Source organism: Nuphar pumila, chromosome 5 (genome assembly GCF_984573655.1).
Source record: "Nuphar pumila chromosome 5, dmNupPumi1.hap1.1, whole genome shotgun sequence".
Lineage (NCBI taxonomy): Eukaryota > Viridiplantae > Streptophyta > Magnoliopsida > Nymphaeales > Nymphaeaceae > Nuphar > Nuphar pumila.
This window is the reverse complement of record NC_143253.1, coordinates 127,244,498-127,261,180: the sequence shown is the minus strand read 5'-3', so window position 1 is coordinate 127,261,180 and position 16,683 is coordinate 127,244,498. Positions and strand designations below refer to the sequence as shown.

At 37.4% G+C, this 16,683-nt stretch overlaps 1 protein-coding gene and 1 long non-coding RNA gene across 3 annotated transcripts; one reads left to right on the top strand and one right to left on the bottom strand.

Moving 5' to 3' along the window:
• Window positions 1–7,472: 7,472 nt before the first annotated feature.
• LOC149838611 (uncharacterized) lies at window positions 7,473–16,039 on the top strand. Of its 2 annotated transcripts, none has more exons than XM_090006704.1 (5): window positions 7,473–7,579; window positions 8,115–8,300; window positions 8,389–8,545; window positions 11,275–11,403; window positions 15,599–16,039. In XM_090006704.1, exons 2-5 carry the CDS (start codon window positions 8,176–8,178, stop codon window positions 15,668–15,670), a joined length of 483 nt encoding a protein of 160 aa, XP_089862830.1. In that variant the 5' UTR covers window positions 7,473–7,579; window positions 8,115–8,175; the 3' UTR covers window positions 15,671–16,039. The 2 variants fall into 2 exon arrangements, with proteins under 2 accessions (XP_089862830.1, XP_089862829.1); XM_090006703.1 differs by having other exon boundaries at window positions 15,592–16,039.
• Window positions 14,165–15,010, bottom strand: LOC149838612 (uncharacterized). The gene is made up of 3 exons (XR_016431978.1): window positions 14,808–15,010; window positions 14,321–14,576; window positions 14,165–14,260 (listed from the first exon to the last, which is right to left on the bottom strand). It is a non-coding gene; the product is annotated as an uncharacterized LOC149838612 (long non-coding RNA).
• Window positions 16,040–16,683: the final 644 nt, after the last annotated feature.

The window sequence follows — 16,683 nt, the reverse complement described above, 5'->3', positions numbered from 1 at the left end:
TCAGCCGGATATTTGAACCAAACCTGGTCTGTTGATGTCCCTAGACACTGGTTTGATGATTTTGTCTAGTCTGAAATGGATCGGATCATGACGGGTTGGAGTCCAAGGTTGCGACTTGACTGACTGCAGGTCTCCTACTGGTGCAAACTGATGGGGAACATGTCGGATCTTAGATTATTTGAATTTTCATAAAAAAAACCAAGCAATATATTTATGTAAGGATCCTGATCCACCAAAGTTTCAATGAATTCAAAGTGTGGATTTGATTTGGAGCACAGCATAGATCCAACAGAATTTTGTAATATTAATCTAAAATTGAATAAATGGATCTAAATATTACACATTCAGGACTAAAGGTGTCAATAGGTTGGGTTTGGTTCAAACCCAGACTTGATTTGAGATGTTGGTAACGGGTCCATACTGGGGTCTAATCAGACCCACCATAAGAGAAATCATACTCGGATCTTATAAGGATTACATGAACCAGACATAGACCATACCCAACAAAATAATATATTTTATCTTTTTTACATTGAAAAGTTGCCGATCTTAGTTGGAACTCGGATCAGGCCCAGTTTTTTTTATGAAATTTCACAAATCATACCAGGTTCCATATATAAATTGGACCTTTTGGGTCCGGCCCAGATTCTAATTGAACCTTCATATTTATTACCAAACCCAACCCTATAGGGTTTGCTATATGCCGGGTTTGGATCGAACCTGACCCATTGACACCCTTACGACTTGTTTTAAGACCTATATTTCTTGAGGGTAGTTTCTTTGTGTAATAAATTGAAAAAAAGAAGAAGATGAGATTGAATTTTAACCAAAATTCCAAGATTGGGAGGATTAGGTGAAATGTGATTTTATACACGTTTGGAAGTAAAAAAGATGTAGAAAAAGTGATGCAAAATAATTTAAAAAAATTGTACGGATTTTTTTACCCTTTCAAATGAGTGACCTTTTTGCTGAGTGTTTTTCTAAAAGGTCCACTTTTTTATAGAAAACATTCCCTTTAGGAGAGTAGAAGAATGTTTCCTACCAAAAGAAAATGGTAATTTACACTCTTCACCGCTACTCTGACACCCGAGTATTTACCAAGCATTTTTTAAATCTTAATAAAATACTTTTTAAGCTTTTATTCAAAACATAAAAGTCAATTTAAAGGTTATTTCTAAACTATTTCAATAAAACCAGGATCACTTAGACAAAAGTTATCATATTTTATTCATTTACAAAAAATATAAAAGTTTTTACATCACACATGTCAAAATTATATCATTACCCAAAATTCGAAAAAGGTTCAAACAAATGAAAGTCCAAGAATCTGCATATCCATGTCCACGAGCCTCCGAGTTGCATTCTATTCCGCCTTTGATTTAGTTTTTAAATAATAGAACCCCTTGTTTTTAGTAGGTTTGGGGGTTGGATCCAACCCAAACCCAACCCATTTGCATAAACCGCCCCACCCTTGACTCTATTTAAACTCCAACTCACTGCCACTCTCTCTCTCCCCCCCCAACCACACACTCTCTCTCTTTGTTCTCACTCGTGCCCCAACACTGCCACCACCGGCGAACCGTCGCCACTACCCATCTCATGTGAGCTCTCCCTCCTCTTATTTTCCTTCTCCCTCCTCTACTTCCCAGAGTAAACAACAGTGACAATTGTTGTCGATGCTACTACTTGCATGGTGGTTGGCTGCGGGGGAGGGTGGTTGTTGTCGCTCTCCTCCACCGCCCCTCTCTCCTCCTGCTTGGCTCGACCAGGGAACCAGAGCCACCAGTGGTGGTGGTGGTGGCTCTATTTTGCTGCCACAGTCGTCGCCCCTAGCTGTGACAGCGACAGTAGCGAGGTTTGCCACCGTATCAGGTTGTGCTCGGGTTGTCCTGATTTGACTAGTCGAGCCTCCAGCTTCTAGTCGAGCTGAGTGCCTGGGTGGACTGATTCGGGTTCGACTCAGTCGAGCACACCACCCTAACCCTGTATAGGACTCAAGTGGGCTGGGACGGGCTCGACTCTGTCGATCTCGCCAACCCAACTAAGCTAGGCCGCATGGTTTTGGGGTTGGGCTCAACCTGATTGGGTCATCAACCCGATCAGGGTGCCCTGAGCTGGGGCACACCCACGGTCTTGAGTTGGGCTCGAGCTCGACCCTATGCATAAGTAGGCATGGCATGAGTTCATAAGTTGGTGCCATGGGAGGTATGAGCTATATATATATATATATATATATATATATATATATATATATATATATATATATATATATATATATATATATATATATATATATATTTGCTATTGCATTGCATGTCATGTTCCACACACATTTATTATTTCAATCATGCTTATCTAGAGGGGCACCATTCCCCTAGCCCACTTGGGCACCTACGACCTGCCCAGGAGGTTTATTCAACATTTTGATTATATATTTTAACCCTAGACAATACCTCAACACTTGCACCAGGGTCATGAGTATGTCACTCTACTCCCACGGGACAGTGTAGTGCATTACAAAAGCTATACTGCAATAGCTCCACTTCCGCCTCGAGTATCAGAGTCTAGTATCCCTTAAGCTCCGTGATGGGGGACAGATCCCTCATATCCAAATGACAGGACCCCACTCAACCGTCCAAAAATTCTCCATGAGGTTGGTGCTCATGCTCATCCATACTTGACATACTTACTCCAGCCACTCACTTTGGAGAACTCAAATCAAACATTTAGTATAACTTGTTTAATTTTTTACTTAATAGTGCATCTAACTTTATCATTCTGGTACCACAAGCCAATGCCCACGCAAACCACACTCAAAACTGACATCACACTTATGACATGCATTCATCTACATATTACTCATCCTTGCAATACAAAACCAGAATTTCATACTCATATAAGTACCATAATTTAGTATTGTCACATCTTCAAATATGAACCATACATAAGCAAAAACCATGTATGCACTAATCATGTAATGTCACACTTGCATTACTATCATAACATCAATCTTTCATTAACACAAATCATGCTGAAAAAGAAAACATGCAGACATTCATATGCATCACCACTATGGATGCATGTTTGTGTACTCGTGCATTTCAACATGAACGAGGTACCTCATTTGACCATTGAATACAAATTAATGCAACAAATCCCAAAAAACTGTAAACAAAGGTCTTCCAACATGTTTTCAGGGTGATTCACTTGAATCCCAGGCTTAACAGTTCTAATATGAGCCCAAAACAAAAGAAAAATGCATTCTAGTATACAGAAGTTGACTCTCATAGTCACAAGAGTCGACTCTTACTCAGTAGGAGTTGACTCTGTTAGGTGTAAGAAGGAAGGGAGAGAGAATTCAAAAGAGAAACTAGGTTGTTTTGAAAGAGGTGGTCTTGATGAGGTGGAATAGTCCCACATTGCTTGTGCTTGAGTTTTCTGTGGGCTTTATAAGCCACTTGAGAACTCATACACTTGTTCCTGAGAACAAGGGAGTGGGATGACCACCACACACACACGCGCGCGCGTGCGCCCGCTCGCCGTGCCGTGTCGTGCCGAGCCGAGCCGAGCCGAGCCGAGCCGAGCCGGGCTTGGGTTCGGGCTCGTGTTCGGGTAATTGGCCCTTTAGGGCCATATCCAATCAAGACAAAGTACCTTTTTACCCAAAGTTTCTTTGGATTTGGATTCGGTAACGGGTTATGGGAATGGATAACGGGTCACGATTCCTCGGATTTCGTGCCCGTTATGGTACTTCGGATTCCGTAACGGATCTCGATCTTTCGAAGTCCATTAACGGATCACGTCCCCTTGGATTCTGTAACGGGCTCCTTCCACGTTTCATAACTGTTCGTGGGTTATAAAAGCGTGGTCAGGGGTGGGGTTACGGATATGCTGAGACAGACTTTCTGAAGAAGAGTTCTGCGATTTCCCATCTCCCTTTTTACTCTCTCTCTCTCTTTCCTGTGAGTTATCCTGAAAGGGGTTGTTCTGCAACTGTGGTTCGAAGAGACTGTTTTTGAAGGATGATCCGCCGGAGTGCACCGTTCGGTTCGTCGTGGCTATTGTACCCTGGGGAAGGACGCCGAACCCTGATCTGCACAGTATGTGGGAGCGAATCTTCTCTAAGGGGAGTACTTTCGTACGCCTTAGCCTGTTACATAATCTAAACATGTGTCTGTTGTTTTCTTTATGTTCTGTGCATATGTTTGTTTATATGCTGCCGTCTGAATTTTGGTCTGTTGCGAAAACTGACATGCCTGCACCCTGTTGTTGTTTCTGTCGTCTGTTGTATTTCATGATTTATTTCGTGTTTTATATCATGATGACGAATGTGAAACTGTGTGATCCGAAAATTGATCCAACAGACTCTTCATGTGCAAGGGTTGACTCTTCAAGACCAAGAGTCAACTCTTCTAATAAGAAGTTGACTCTCGAAACAAAAGAGTCAACTCACTCAATCCAATAGTTGACTCTCTAAAACCAAAAGTTGACTATTTGAAAAGCAAAAGTCAACTCAAGCCCACAAGAGTCGACCCCCATGAAGCAGGTGTCAACCCACGGGTCTTCCCAAGGGTCTGTGAGGCAGTAGAAGACGACTCTTGAGTTTAGGAGTTGACTTCTACTCTTCACATCGTTGGGTAGCTCAGCCAAAACATCAAAATGAATATCAAAACACCACCCAACAATATTTTTATCCTATTGAACTCTACCCTAGCCTTCTGGGGGTGAGATAGAACAAACCCAAGACTCGTAATTCATACAAATCCAAAGCATGAAACAGTTCTCAGCAACCGTAGCTATGAATACTAGCTTTAACTTTAAAAACTAGCACATACACATTTTTGTAAACCAAAATATGCATTTTTTTCTACACTCACAAAACACATATTTCATGTTCAAAACTCTACTCAATCTTTCCAGCATAACTATTTACTCAAAGAACCAAAAAATGTGCAATTTAAACAGGTAAATCTAGGAATCATGCTAAAACAAAAATTTCTTGAACTTAGAGCATGCTACACATTAAATTCTTGAATAACAGACCTATAAACATGCTTTTCCCCAAAATTATAGTTCAAATCTAAGGAAGCATACTCAAGGAATACCCAACATGATAAAACAGAATCATAGGTCATGGATTAAGCATGAAATAAGCAAAATTTTCTGAAACCTCTTTCTCTAAACATGGTTTCTAAAATACTTGCTAAAAAATTCATCTCCATGCAGCATACTTCTTATAGGTCATGGGAGTAGGGTACCATACCTCTAAGATCGTGCAAAAATACCAAAATATAACCCCCAAACTATACATGATCGCCCCAAATTTGCAAGAATCCCCAGGGTACCGAATTTCAATCACTATTCAGTTCAACAAGTGCAACTTCCTCTTGCAGTAAGAGCCAACCAAAACGTGAGAGGAGATAAAGATGAAGGTCAGTGAGATGGAGGAAGGGCGAGTATGTTGTGTGTGTTGGTTGAGAAAGAGAAGATGGTAGAGATGAAAATGGTGAGATAGATTACACATAACATGGGGAAGGAAAAGGGATTAAACTACATAACTCCTTCTAATCTCATCCTAAGGAGGGTCCACGTGGCAAATGCTAAAAGTGGGTGGGGCCACTTGGCCCCCACTCAGCACCAATAGTCCCTCCAAAAATGACAATATTTTTCTCAAAAAGCAAATTAGCCCCAGGTAGGTCCTTTACTATTGAAAATGTCTTTTTTGTACTACTAAATAACTATTTTGCCATTACCCTTAAAAACCAATGTTTTTTTCAAAATCTCTTCAATATCCCTGTCACAAAAGTATCTCAAACCTTTATAAGGAATAATGATTTTCCTTTGAATAAAAAAGAGCCTATCCAAACCCAAATTTTGACTGATTTGAGATCCAAATTCACTAAATACACATATTTATAAAAAAATAAAGCACTCATAACACAAAAATGCACATATTTTACTGAAATTCATCGTATTACTAGGTCTAAAAAAGTCAAGATGTTACAACCACCACGGATGCAAAAACTTCATTTAGAAAAGTTACTGCATTAAAGCCTGTCATAGGCAAAACTTTCTTTTCCTATCAAAGTTTTTTTCGATTAGTGTTGTTGCACTTGATCACCCTCTGGATACAACCTGTTAGTTGAAGTGCCCAAGCAATAATGAAGAGTGATCAGTCGCATACTAAAAGCGTGCAATTACATTGCACCTTATTATTGGTTTTTTTAATCAACCATGGTTTATAATTGAATAAAAGCTGATCCCATCTGAAGTGTTGATTCAGATTGACCTTGACAACATATTTTGATCATATATTTTACTTAGTTTTCAAGCAGAGCTTTGAATTTTTTTGTTATTATTATGCAAAACTACAACATAAAACAAACAAACCACAAGATAAAGAGAAGAAAGAACAAAAGAAAACACAAGATATTTGTTGTTCAACCCTAAAGCTTAAGTACACAAATGTAAGAGAAACAAAAAATCCACTAGCAAACGAGAGGGAATAAAGAGATAAATACATAACTCTCAAAACCATAGTTCTTAATATATCTAAAACTTTCTTGCCCAACTCTAAAAAAATGAAGCATCTATCTATGTGACAAATATCGCGAGAATTATAAAAATCTTGCTGGTGTATCGCGAGAAATTACTTGAAAGTTTAAAATGACAATTTCTTGAGAGAATTTCAAACCGTGACAAATATCATGATATTTTTATTTTTAAAAGATATTTATCGTAAAAACCCTCAAGATTATTATTTTTAAATATGGTTTATTTGTATTTTTTTTCAAACCGTGACAAATATCATGATATTTTTATTTTTAAAAGATATTTATCGTAAAAACCCTCAAGATTATTATTTTTAAATATGGTTTATTTGTATTTTTTATATTTTTAATTTATTTTATATTCTCAAGATTTTGCAAAAAAATTGTGGGATTTATGAAAAATTTCAAAATCTTTCAAGTTTTTTTGCCTACCGAGATTTTGCCATTTTTAACTGTTGTCACTATGACATAACCAAGGGACTAGGTTTGTATAAGTTGTGGGGGTATGCCTAACCCCAACTTGCTTATAAAAGAAAAAAAACTGGGTTGTCAGGCCAAAACACAACCTATGTGACAAATATTATGAGATTTATAAAAATCTTGCAATAATAACATGAGAAATTGCCTGAAAGTTTAAAATGACAATTTCTCCTGAGATTTTCAAAGCGTGAGAAATATCATGAGATTTATATTTTTAACAAATGCTTATCTTGAAAACCCAAGATTTTTGTTTTTAAATGTATTTTATTTACATTTTCTTATAAAAAATAAATTTTTTAATATTTTTAATTTATTTTTTATTGCCGAGATTTTGCCGTGAAAATGTGAGATTTATGAAAATTTTCAAAATCTCCCGAGTTTTTTTACTTCCAATATTTTTACCGTTTTTAACTTTTGTTCCTATGCCCACAACAGTGGTCTCGCACCGAAGGCGTTGCCACTACCACCAGAGAAACTCGTCCCTCAAAACCCACGACGCTTCGACGTCTCTCTCTCTCTCAAGAATAAGCAAAGGAAGAGGATCGAAGGTACTGGATTTCTGTACACTGGCTGTGCTTGTAACTTGTTTTTAGCCTGTGCAATAACTGATTGGGTGCTTCGCTACTTTCATCTTCGTTTTCCATTTTTTATTTAGTTTTTCGGGGTTTCCTTTTTGGGGATCCTGGTTCTGGCCTTGAATTTCATATACGGCACTCTGCTTTGCCACTTCGTGGATTTCATACATGTAATTGGTTTTTCGGATTGAACTAGTCTGAATTCTCTCATGTTTGATACCAACATTGATTTACCTTTGTTGTTTCTGAACCAAGAGAAGAGATAGTTAAAGCATCCTTATTCTCCAACACTTATGATTAAATTCAGCATCGGACTTTTATGATGGTGTCTGATTAACCAACAGAAAGATGAGTTGCATGCTTGAAATTGGTGAAAAACACAAGGCGTTGCAAAAAGTTTAGGTGCCCAGTTGAAAATTTACGGAAAAAGATTAGTGTTATAGAAAAATTGGGTGCCGAGTTAAAAATTTATGAAAATATTCTGTCTCATTCCTTTGCCATGGTTCAGGGTTTTTGTTGACTTCTGTGGGAGAACATCTGGTACTGCTAATTAATCTACCGCTGCGGCAATGTCGTGGACCCTTGCATTTTCATCCCTTTCGAACATTTCTGTTTCGCGTGAACAATTGCATTTAGCCTGTTTCTGCTCTCCATTCAAACGTTATTGCACCAGTTTTACGTTATCATCGCCAAGGTACTCGTCATGCTTCTACAATTCAAGTTCAGCAATTGAGATCCACCTTTAATTTTGGGTTTCCATGTGTTACCATATGCAATTGCAGACTTCTAAGCGATTATAGACATATTTCACAAACAAAACAATCGTGTCATTATCATCTTGCAAGAGCTAAGAGGTTGGAGAATGGAGACGCTCAACCACATTCCCATTCAGAGCAGCCATCTCTGGATGGCTATGAGCCTGCTGGGCCATCCACCAAGGTTTGTAACTATTTTCTCATTGTCATTTCATCTTTTCTGAACTGATATTTTTGAGCCTTTTTGTTTCAACCTTCTCGGTTTCTTATTTTTACTGCTCTTGAGTACATCGCATCCATACATGGGTTAGACTCGGTATTAGGATAAAGCTCTTCTGTATCTTCATGTAACGGCAGTCACTTGTTTATTGGTTTAAATGGTTAACTGCTTATGTTTTTGGCTTTTTTTTAATGTTCGGGGGAAAATCTCCGATTTCCTGGATGGCCAGATGGAATTCGCGTTTACCACCTCCTTTTCTGGGATCTTCAGTGTAAAACCGCTTGGGGTACTGGGTTCAATAAATCTTGGGATGCTGATTTTTGAAACAAAATACACTTCTTCAAAAAGTTGAAGAAATCAGACGCAGGGGAGTTGAACAGTATTTGCATATATGGTTGGAAATCCTAGGTCCTTGTACTGGAGTTTATGGAACTTCTAAAGAACCATTGATAGTCAATACTATTGGTGATGCACACATGTCTTGATTGTTTTTATTCTTATAGATCACAAGTTATGTGTTTTTTTGTATTGAGATGCAAGTTCAGGTTTTGAGCTAAAATTTAGCCCCAACATAGAGAAACTATATGTATAAAGACAAAGCAAAGGAATAAGAGAAAGAGTGGTGCTGAAATAGCCACAAACATGTTATGCTCCAAGCATAATTCCTTTGTAGTCTCCCCACAACTTCATCAGCTATAGGACTTCTGATGGCGGCAAGTTGGTCAGTCACGTATATGTCATAATTAAGAAAATGCAACACATTAGGGCTGCCTCATTTGAATTGCCAAATTCATCTTTAAGGTGGTACGTGTTCGGAGTAAATATTTGCTCAAACTAGCAGACTCCTGTCGGAATTTAGAGTATGCTGTGACATGCAACAACAGATCATTATTGCATCACTTATGGCATCACCTATGCCATAACTGATCAGATCTGAAAGATATGCAGATTATCTATGCTGATGTTAGCAATAATATGGTGTTTCCCCTCTTTCCCCTCTTTTGGTTGGAAGATCATATCTAATCTAACCAAGGAGAATTGGGATAAAGAAGGTAGGTAGGTGATTAAAAAATTCAAAAGTTAAATGAAAATGAAAAGAGAGAGAGAGAATGATGATTAAGAAAAGCACACAAAAAAATGAAGAAGAAACAAATATAAGAAAGAAAAGGAAGAAACAAGAGAGCAAGAGAAAGAAGAAGGTCGACAACCTTGGATTTAATCGGGACTTACTGCACACTTTGATAGTTGCCTCAAAATTCATGCCTCACACAAGAAAGAAGAGAAGATATACAAGGAAGCATGGAAGTTATGGAGCAGCCAAATGGGAACTTAGGACTGCATATCCCTTTATATATTAATGCTATATATTAATATATGTTAATCTACAAAAATGTGCACATGAGAAACTTATGACATTTGACTGAAATGTGGGCGAGACACGATTCTGACCAATTATTGAAGTATGTCAAGAAAATGATATTGTGAGATAGCTGGATGGTAATGTTGATCTATGATAACCAAGAGGTGGGTTCGAAACCTACGAGATATATGCCGCAACTTGCCTAGAAAAAAGTAAACTTTCATGAGATTTTGCAAAATATCATTTTTTTTGAAGAAAATTGATAATATCCTGGTGTTATCATGATATCGTCATGTATCTTCATGATATTTTCATGTTTTTTTTTTCTATTGGATAACGAGGAGTAACCACCAGTTATAGTTCAGATGTCTCATTATAAGTCAAGATGTGCCATGCTATGTCACATGGATACAGATGCAAGAACGAGTTATGATATGGATGCACTTGGTACGATGCAACAATTTTCAAATATTAGGACATAGGGACACGGCCGTGCACACACACATATGATAATAATTTTAAATCGTTATAATTAAGAACATCAAATAATAAAACTAAGTTAAAATTGAAACATAATGCAATTAATGACAACTTTTAAGTTTTAAAAGAAAAAAAGTGTAAGTGAATACAAAATAAGTTATCAAGATTGTAAAGAGAATAGGTAAAGTTAATGGCATAATGTTGATTGTGTCTGACACTCATTTGACTATGTTCATGAAGTCTCCTAGAGTGTTCAAATGTCATATCGTGTCAACACAAGATACACATGCTAAGTGAAGTGTTCGTGTGACATAGGTGCCACGTTGACCTTTGTCATATTTTTGTTTCTGCAGTTTAAATTTAAAACTCCGTTAGTTCTTCCCCCCATCCACCGGGGATGGTTTCCCATTGGCTTCAAACTTGCAACAGGGGACACACACCCCGGATATCAAACTCGCAACATGTTCAACTTGAATGCCTTAAGCCGACCCGTCTAGCCAGGTGTGATGAGCCCTTGTAGGCCATGCTATTTTTTAATTAGTTCCTATAATTTACGTGTAATTGTTTTTCCTTATTCTTTATTTTTTCTACATTTTAATTAATTTTATGACTTTTTTTATATTACTGGGAATCTTGTTTCTCCATTTTTTTTGTATTATTTGGTTTTGCCCAAAAATGCTGAGATTCTCCCTAGATATACAAGAAAGCCCATAATATCTCCAGAAATTGCCTTGACGAGACATTGCTGAGACCAGTATTGATGACTAAATTGGAAATTCATATAGTACTTTTCATCAAAGCTAGTATATTCTAAGTTTCTATCTGATTCATGTGGTCTCACTTCATTGTTCAGGAAGCGACTTTGGACATAAAACTGCCGAGGAGGACTTTGCTTGTACAGTTTACTTGTAATGCCTGTGGTGAAAGGACACAACGAATGATAAATAAAGTAGCTTATGAACGAGGCACTATTTTTTTACAGGTAAATTAGTACAAACCCATTTTAATGATTGTGATTGCTTGTTAAATTTGTCTTATCTACATCACTGAAAATAATGAAACTGTTGAATTGCTAATTATATTTCAGGATGAAAATCATAAAATGACCACTTTAATAGGAAAACCGTGGCGTCACTCTTTACTTTTTTATTTATTCAATATGTATTGGACACATTGCATCATACTTAAAGCAAGAGAAGTAACCTATGCTTATAGATTGATTTAACTTTTTATCCTCGAAGATTGTTATGCGATATGTTTAGCAGTAGTTTTGTGATTGTGGTAATATGTTTGGTTTTAAGGCCCATACGTTATTGAAGTTGGCCATGTTTCAGCACATTCATATTCAGGTGGAGGCTGATGTGGCTCTGAGCTTTTAATAGTGTTAATACTCAAAATTCTGTTTTAAGTAGGACACTAAGTTGTTGTGCTTAGGGCTCTTTGTCAGCAGATTATGGAAATTCTAGAGTGAGCACATCATATTTGCTGAATATGTTTTCAGAACTGATACTGCAATTATATTTTTTGGATGGAGAAAGATACAAGATAATGGAGAGAATAAGTACCAGGATTAATTTCATACACATACTTCATAGCATAAAAAATGTACCTCAGTTACAGCTGTTGTCATTGTTACACCATAAAAATGTAGTAATGCACAAGAGTATCATTTCACCACATAAGGTTGTCATACTTTACCTCCACTTCATGGGGGTTGTTGATTGGACATTGATATCCGTTTTTGGTAAAATGTGTCTGAATCTGACTTGGATCCATAAAAAAGATTCCACGTGGCTTGAGTCTGGAGACTATAAACTTAGTGATTATGGGATGAAAGGGGCAAAACATATGTAAATAAAAGTGTCTAGGTTGGAAAAAACAGTGTTCAGTTTTTGCCCAAGTCTATGCTGGATCGGCCCCATATATAATGACATTGATGCATGTATGGCTTCAACAAATCTTGACTGAACCTGTATCAGGTCTGATCTGGATCTGGAAAACAACTCAAATCTGTTGGCTAAGATGTGTAATTCCAATATGAATGCAATCAATAATCATAAGGGATTGCCGGAATGTAGGGGAAATAAGCTTAATGTCATTTTAACAAATATGCCTACCCTGAAGTAAATTTTTGCAAATACACCTTAGTTATGTACTTTGCCATTGGTACTTAGTTAATGCTCTCACAAGCTTATCCATGAAAATTAGGCTACAACTCAACTCTGTTTGTCACACGTCTTTTTTTCCTTGTTTATGTTAGAATATGTCTTGTATAATTTGACCTTTTTTTTCTTGGAAAGCCTATTATATTAAAAATTAAAAAAGAAGCTGGAAAATAATGATAAGGAAGCAGTGACAAAATAAGGAAAAACAAACATTATGATGCAAGAGGTTGCAGTGCAAACTCCAAAATTAAGTTGATGCCCACATGTTGAGGTTTTCATTATAACATCCTTTATGTCCTATTTACCGTGAATGAGCAATTTCAAGGTATTTGTAAAGTAAAATTCATTCTTTATTTTTTTTGAATCATAATGACTACAAGTAGCCTTGTCCACCATCTCCATAGTTTCGGTCATTTCTTCAATCTTTTTAGTCCAATCTCCTGGTAGAAGATTTTCAGAAAAACAAGCTCATTCTTCCATCTCCAAATGCATTTCCAGTAAGCACTTCAGAGCTTCACATTTCACAAAGAAATGGTGAGCTGCTTGAAGGATGCAGCTTCATTGTCAGCCTAAAACTCCCTCTTGTTGATGGGAGGGACAAAGAATTCCCACAATCTTTTCTTGGAAGAAAAAGATGGATTGTGACTGATAATGGAAGACGAAGCTGCCGATCCAGATGGTGTCCCCATATTCTTCTTCAAAGCATTTTAGAAAACTTTCAACAATGATTTCCTTTCATTCTTCACACAGATAAAATCCTCATTGGAGCATGCAGTAGATCATCGCGGGTCTTAATTTTGAAAGAGATAGGACTAAATGATGCAGTGTTTTAACTCAGTCTCTTTGTCTGGAAGTATAAGATACCAAACTTTTGTCAACATCCTTGCCATCTGCTCAGAAAAGGCTGAACCTAGAGTAGTTGACTTAAAACCAAGAGCGTCCTTGAAGGGTAGGAGCAACTTGGATGGTATGCTTGTGGCATATGAATCCATTCACTTATTGAAAGTCTTCATGTTGGAAGTGGATATTATTTTGTGAGTTAATGGTTCCATCCGTCATGTTTTTACCCCTTCAGAAAGTTACTTGGTTAAAACTCATTACTTTAGATTAGCTTTTTTAATTGTTGTCAGGAACCTTTTTCAATAATTTTGTGTCCACTGCCTAGAGATTGACCTAAGTATTTGAATAATATTAAACAAGTTCTTGGTTTAATATTATAAGCAAGCTGGGGTTATTTATTAATTCAAATAATGTATTTTATCCTCAATATGAATTTGTGGAAGCTGTAGGTTTGTGTAGATGCATCTTTCTTCCAAGTTTTCCTTAAAAGGTTTGTTGAATGTTAAGTTGCATTAAGAATAAGTTATCCCCTGGAAGCATGCATGTCCATTAGTTCTGTAACGTTGTTTGTGATTTTCTCTTTTGAGATCATGCCATGGAGGTTTTGGCCTCCCACCCTTAGCTAAGCTAGACATTTGGGGCCATATGATTTCCACCCTGGAATGTAAAGTTAGGTGCGTTTATAAATGAGATAATAAACAGCTCTTTTAAAAAAAAATAAAAGTTGCAAGTAAAATGCTATATTTATCAGTAATTAGCAGCATGCACATGAGCAGTAACAACTTTGTGTCAACCATCACCACTTTCTTGTAATATTTCCAAAATGATATGTTCCTGAAAATTTGCAAGCATAAGAAGCAAAAGGAAAAGAAAAGAAAATGAAATAAAACTTACTGGGGCACAGTTATTGGAGCAGTACTATATCCAGGAATGCAGACAATTGCTGTTTTCCTGCATCTTATTGGGACTTGGGCAATTAATTGATTAAAAATTGAGAAAAAGTGTCAATATTTAAATGCTATGTACAACCATACTTAACAATTAATCAAAGGATGGATGAATAAATGGAGAAGTGCTTGCCTAGTCTCAGGCTACAAGTTGTGGAAGAGGTCGCTGAGAGCAATGCTGATAGCTGGTCTGCATTGTCATCCTGAAACATGAATCAACTCATATAAACCAAGGAACAAACTCCAAATATTACAGTGTGTGTTACTTGCCAGAGAAAACAATTATCTTCCTTGCCTCATTTGCACCAACTGCAGTGCAGGTTTTAATGAAGTTTCATTGAATCAAGTTATAGGTTAAATAATTTATACAGTGCAAAAGAAGGTAAACAGTACTGGTCAACAATGATGTAGGCCATCGTTGTAAAATTTGGTACCTTGAGGCCTACAAACTTGAGGCAAGGATTCTCATGCATCTTGTCTCATCCCAGATGCTTATATGAAGATAGGTCATATCCTTCTTCTTCCATTCACTAATAATTTTTAAAAATGCTTTAGTTGCCTCAGTTCTAAATAAGGAACACTGCCAGCCACTTTCTTGTTGCTTGTGGCTTCTAGAAGCTCTCTAAAAACATCCATCTGCAACCACCTCCCCTCTGAATTCTGCTACTCTGAAAAAAAAACAGGCTGTTTGCATGATCGCGATAATGCTGTGGTCCAAGATGGTATGGGGAGAAACCTGCCTCTAGTGGCCGGGTGTGCGTCAACTAACTTGAGTTGCCTGGTTGGGGGATGTCAAATAGGACCTCACTGTAAATTGTGATTTCTATGTTCCCCGTGGGTTGCAGTCTCCCTGCATAAGCTACTTGAGTTTCCTTGGCAATGCGAATTCCGATGTTGAATGGATGTGGGCCAATGAATTGCAAAGATAGCTGCAGTAGAACTGTCTTTTTTCGTGCTCAGTTGATCTACCAACCAGGGCACCTTAAATGACCCCCGCTGACATTAGGAATTCCACTGTGAGATAGGTGTGCCTTTGGAGATTACCCTATATTAATTCTTTCTTTAGTAGGCAAAATTTGAATTATATTTTCTCCATCCTGTTTGTTGCATGAAACTAGTTTATATTCATGCTGAACATAGATTTATAGTGTATCTAAAATTTGTAGTTTTGTATGACTGTTAAGATTTTGAAACTGCTTGATGAAAAAAGGTCATCAGTGTGCAGGATGTCAACAATATCACAAATTCGTTGACAATCTTGGTCTCGTGGTTGAGTATGACTTCAGAACGGAAGTGAATTCTGACACAGAACATTGACAGCTGTCATCAAGAGGACTTCATTGGAAATGTACCAAATGTATTTACGGATGGGAGATGTATATGGATCTGCATAAAATACTGGCTTCCGCAAAATGCTGAAACTACCCTCTTCTGTTACTGATGACTTTGTTCATAAAGCACTAGACATCACCTATGACTTGATGGAAATGGCAGGTTATGCTCATTTCATTTATTTGCTCAGGGAGCGAGTCGATTGCTTTTTTATGTCAATCTGGCAAAGCAAAGGCTTCTTCTTGCTTGGGAAAGAGAAAAATCTTCATCAACAGATGAAGCTTATTAAACTATCGCCTCCTTAGAAACGTATCTGGTTATTGCCTGCAATCTATCTGGTTATTAACTGCAAACAATTAAAAGTGCAGATATTTTGATATATTGCATATTGGTTACATGGTAACATCACACCTGGAACAGTTAAAAGCTGCATCTTTTGGTAAATCCTACAAATTAAAAACTAGAAGCGAAGCTTGTAAGAGTGAGTTAAATTAGCGTCGGTAGTTGTGCATCAGTAAGTGTATTTTGTGTCCTGGTACCCTAAGTCTGGCAAATTTTCTTTTTCCTCTGAATATGGATCAACAAACTGACCTTATGAGAATGGATAGTGGTCCAATTTGGCTTGATTGTATGTGCGTGCGTGTGCCTGTGTCTCTGTGTGCATGCTTGTCCATGTCCGTGTGATATGGAGGACTTCATGCACGCGATGCTGCTCGATGTTTTGTTGACAGTTTTAACGAAAAAAAACCCATGAGGTGCCAGAGTGTTGTGTGGTATTAACGGATATCATTAGTGGCATTATATCACATTTGTGGAAGATACTTGTACCTTTTTCTGCAGTGCCCTGTATGTTGTGGAAGGAGACTTTAGTGGTCTCACTCTTCTTTACTTCGCTCAACAAACAAACCCGCAAGGCAGGGCCAGTGGGACTAGGTCTATGATCCTGGGGTGGTTTGTCGGAGTAAAAAAAAAAAAAAA